Below are 2,096 nucleotides of genomic sequence, written 5' to 3'. Positions count from 1 at the left end.
GAGGCCCTGCACAGGAGGCTAAGCAAAGTGGCCAAACGCTATAGGTGTATCTACGCCCATTCCTCTGCTAGCTAGCCTCCTTCGCAGTCTTGTTGGGCGTCGGCGTTATTTTTCTCTGAGCGACGTGAGTAATATGCCGCCGCGAGGGACGATTTGCTGCCGAGGGAGTTTTTGCCACGGAGAGAAGGTTTCGCGCTCCAACAACACCTCCCTGCACTGGTGACGTTTATTGCGGGAAGTTCACACATCCATGCCAATCGCTCCTAAGTGTTTTTGATAGCCCTTTCTAGTCGCCGACTGAAAGCAGTCTTGTTGGAGCGCGAAACCTTCTCTCCGTGGCAAAAACTCCCTCGGCAGCAAATCGTCCCTCGCGGCCGCATATTACTCGCGTCGCTCAGAGAAAAAATAACGCCGACGCCCAACAAGACTGCGAAGGAGGTTATGCTAGCATGCTTACTATGTGCAGTTTGTTCCGATCCCTACGCCCTCTCTATTCTTAACGTTCAGATGAGGATGTTTTGCAGCATACTCCCGGTGCCAGGCTCTGTCTGGTGTTGTCACTATGCAAGTATATCAACAACCTGTTTTATGTATTTATAACGAACTGTAAAGTCATTGAATTCTTTTTTGTTTGTGTTGATTGTAAGATTTTATTTAGTCTTTATTTTTGCCTTGCTGCCGCTACTGGTGGATCTGCGATAGACCCTGTAGAGAGAAGGAATATCAGAGTTAAAACACACATCTTCAATTTGGAATACGAGTATGGCTGAAAACATAGAGAATCAAACTTTGCTAACTGAAAGAAATTGGAGCTTTAATAGTAAAGACTATGTCACTACTGGCTTGTGGGGATAATAAATCCAACCAAAAACCTATATGCAGAATCATTTGGTGGTATTTAGTCGACAGTTGTATTCTTATATCCGTAGGGACCATATTTTATTAAAGAAAATATGTGGTTTGCGGGAAGTGCAACATCCTTCAAACAAGACCTCTTCAGGTTTGTCAATACAAATGGCCGTTGATAATTAAGGGTTAATGACCCGCCCAGAGGTGAATATGGTGTGATAAAGCCTTGTCAGTTGCTATATCCACAGAATAAAGCCACCAAGTGAGCGCAGCGATATGATAATTCAATTTATAGCCTCTATTTACGTCTATAACAAAGTCGGGGTTATAATGCCAGATACATGTATCTACTAGTATGTAATAGTTAAAAGCATGTGCGGGGCGAGTTTAGCGGATATAGAACTGCTCCGCCACCCTAGGGACTCTGTACCGTTCGAGGGCGTCAGCCAACCATTTCACTAGCAAACATGGGTCCTGATTGGCTGAGGAAGCGTCACTGTGTTCTAACTCAGGAGGTAAATATTTGCCATGTTAAGATAGCAAAAACAAACACCTTTAGTTAGCCAGTGACGGGGTCAGTGCTGCCGCCGGTGTTCGTGAGGTGGATGACCCAGACGGTGTAGAACCCGGCTCCTTCTCCCTCGTCCAGGTAGTTGTTATCTGTTGATTGAAGAGATAACATGAGTTACAAACTATACTCTTCTAGAGAACCAACTCCATCGGCATGTTATATCTTTATTTGGCCAATTTCTGCTCTTTCCAGTCGCCTCCCTGGGCGTTTCCAGGGAACAATAGTCTCCAAGCAGATCTTTTGGTGACAAGAGGATAGCCTCTGCCAGGCTTCGGAAGTTGGTCGAAAGAGCAGGTATTGGCCTAAAAGAGAGATAACATGGATTGCAAACTGTACTCTTCTTTAACACCAAATGTAAGATGAAAAATAAGCACTGATCTAGTTCAATCGTTTCTTTTTTCTTTTGCTTCCTTTCTCTTTTTTTTTATTTATGGATGACATCCACCTTGTGGTTCTCAAACTCATAGCAAAAAGATAGCATGCATCTGGTAAAAAGCAGACTCTGGCATTACCATCATTTTGAATGAATGAATGAATGAAAGAGGGAAGGCCTTTCCCAAGGGCACAAGATCGGTGGCATGTCAGGACTCGAACCCAGGACCTCTTGGTTCCGAGTCGAGCACTTTGCCGCTACGCCACACGGCCCCACAAAAAGGAAGGAAGGAAGGAAGGAAGG

At 44.8% G+C, this 2,096-nt stretch overlaps 1 protein-coding gene across 1 annotated transcript in view; it reads right to left on the bottom strand.

Moving 5' to 3' along the window:
- Nucleotides 1-625: 625 nt before the first annotated feature.
- Nucleotides 626-2,096, bottom strand: part of LOC109485712 (calcium-binding protein LPS1-beta-like) — a 5,086-nt gene continuing 3,615 nt past the window's right edge. The window contains exons 8-9 of the mRNA XM_019789377.1: nt 1,409-1,515; nt 626-706 (exon numbers count right to left, since the gene is read on the bottom strand). Of these exons, the coding sequence (XP_019644936.1) occupies nt 1,409-1,515 (107 nt within the window). The 3' untranslated portion in view covers nt 626-706. The remainder of the gene's footprint in view (nt 707-1,408; nt 1,516-2,096) is intronic.

This window comes from Branchiostoma belcheri, unplaced genomic scaffold, assembly GCF_001625305.1.
Source record: "Branchiostoma belcheri isolate BF01 breed outbred unplaced genomic scaffold, Haploidv18h27 scaffold78, whole genome shotgun sequence".
NCBI classification, from domain to species: domain Eukaryota; kingdom Metazoa; phylum Chordata; class Leptocardii; order Amphioxiformes; family Branchiostomatidae; genus Branchiostoma; species Branchiostoma belcheri.
This window is presented reverse-complemented; position numbering and strand designations above follow the sequence as displayed.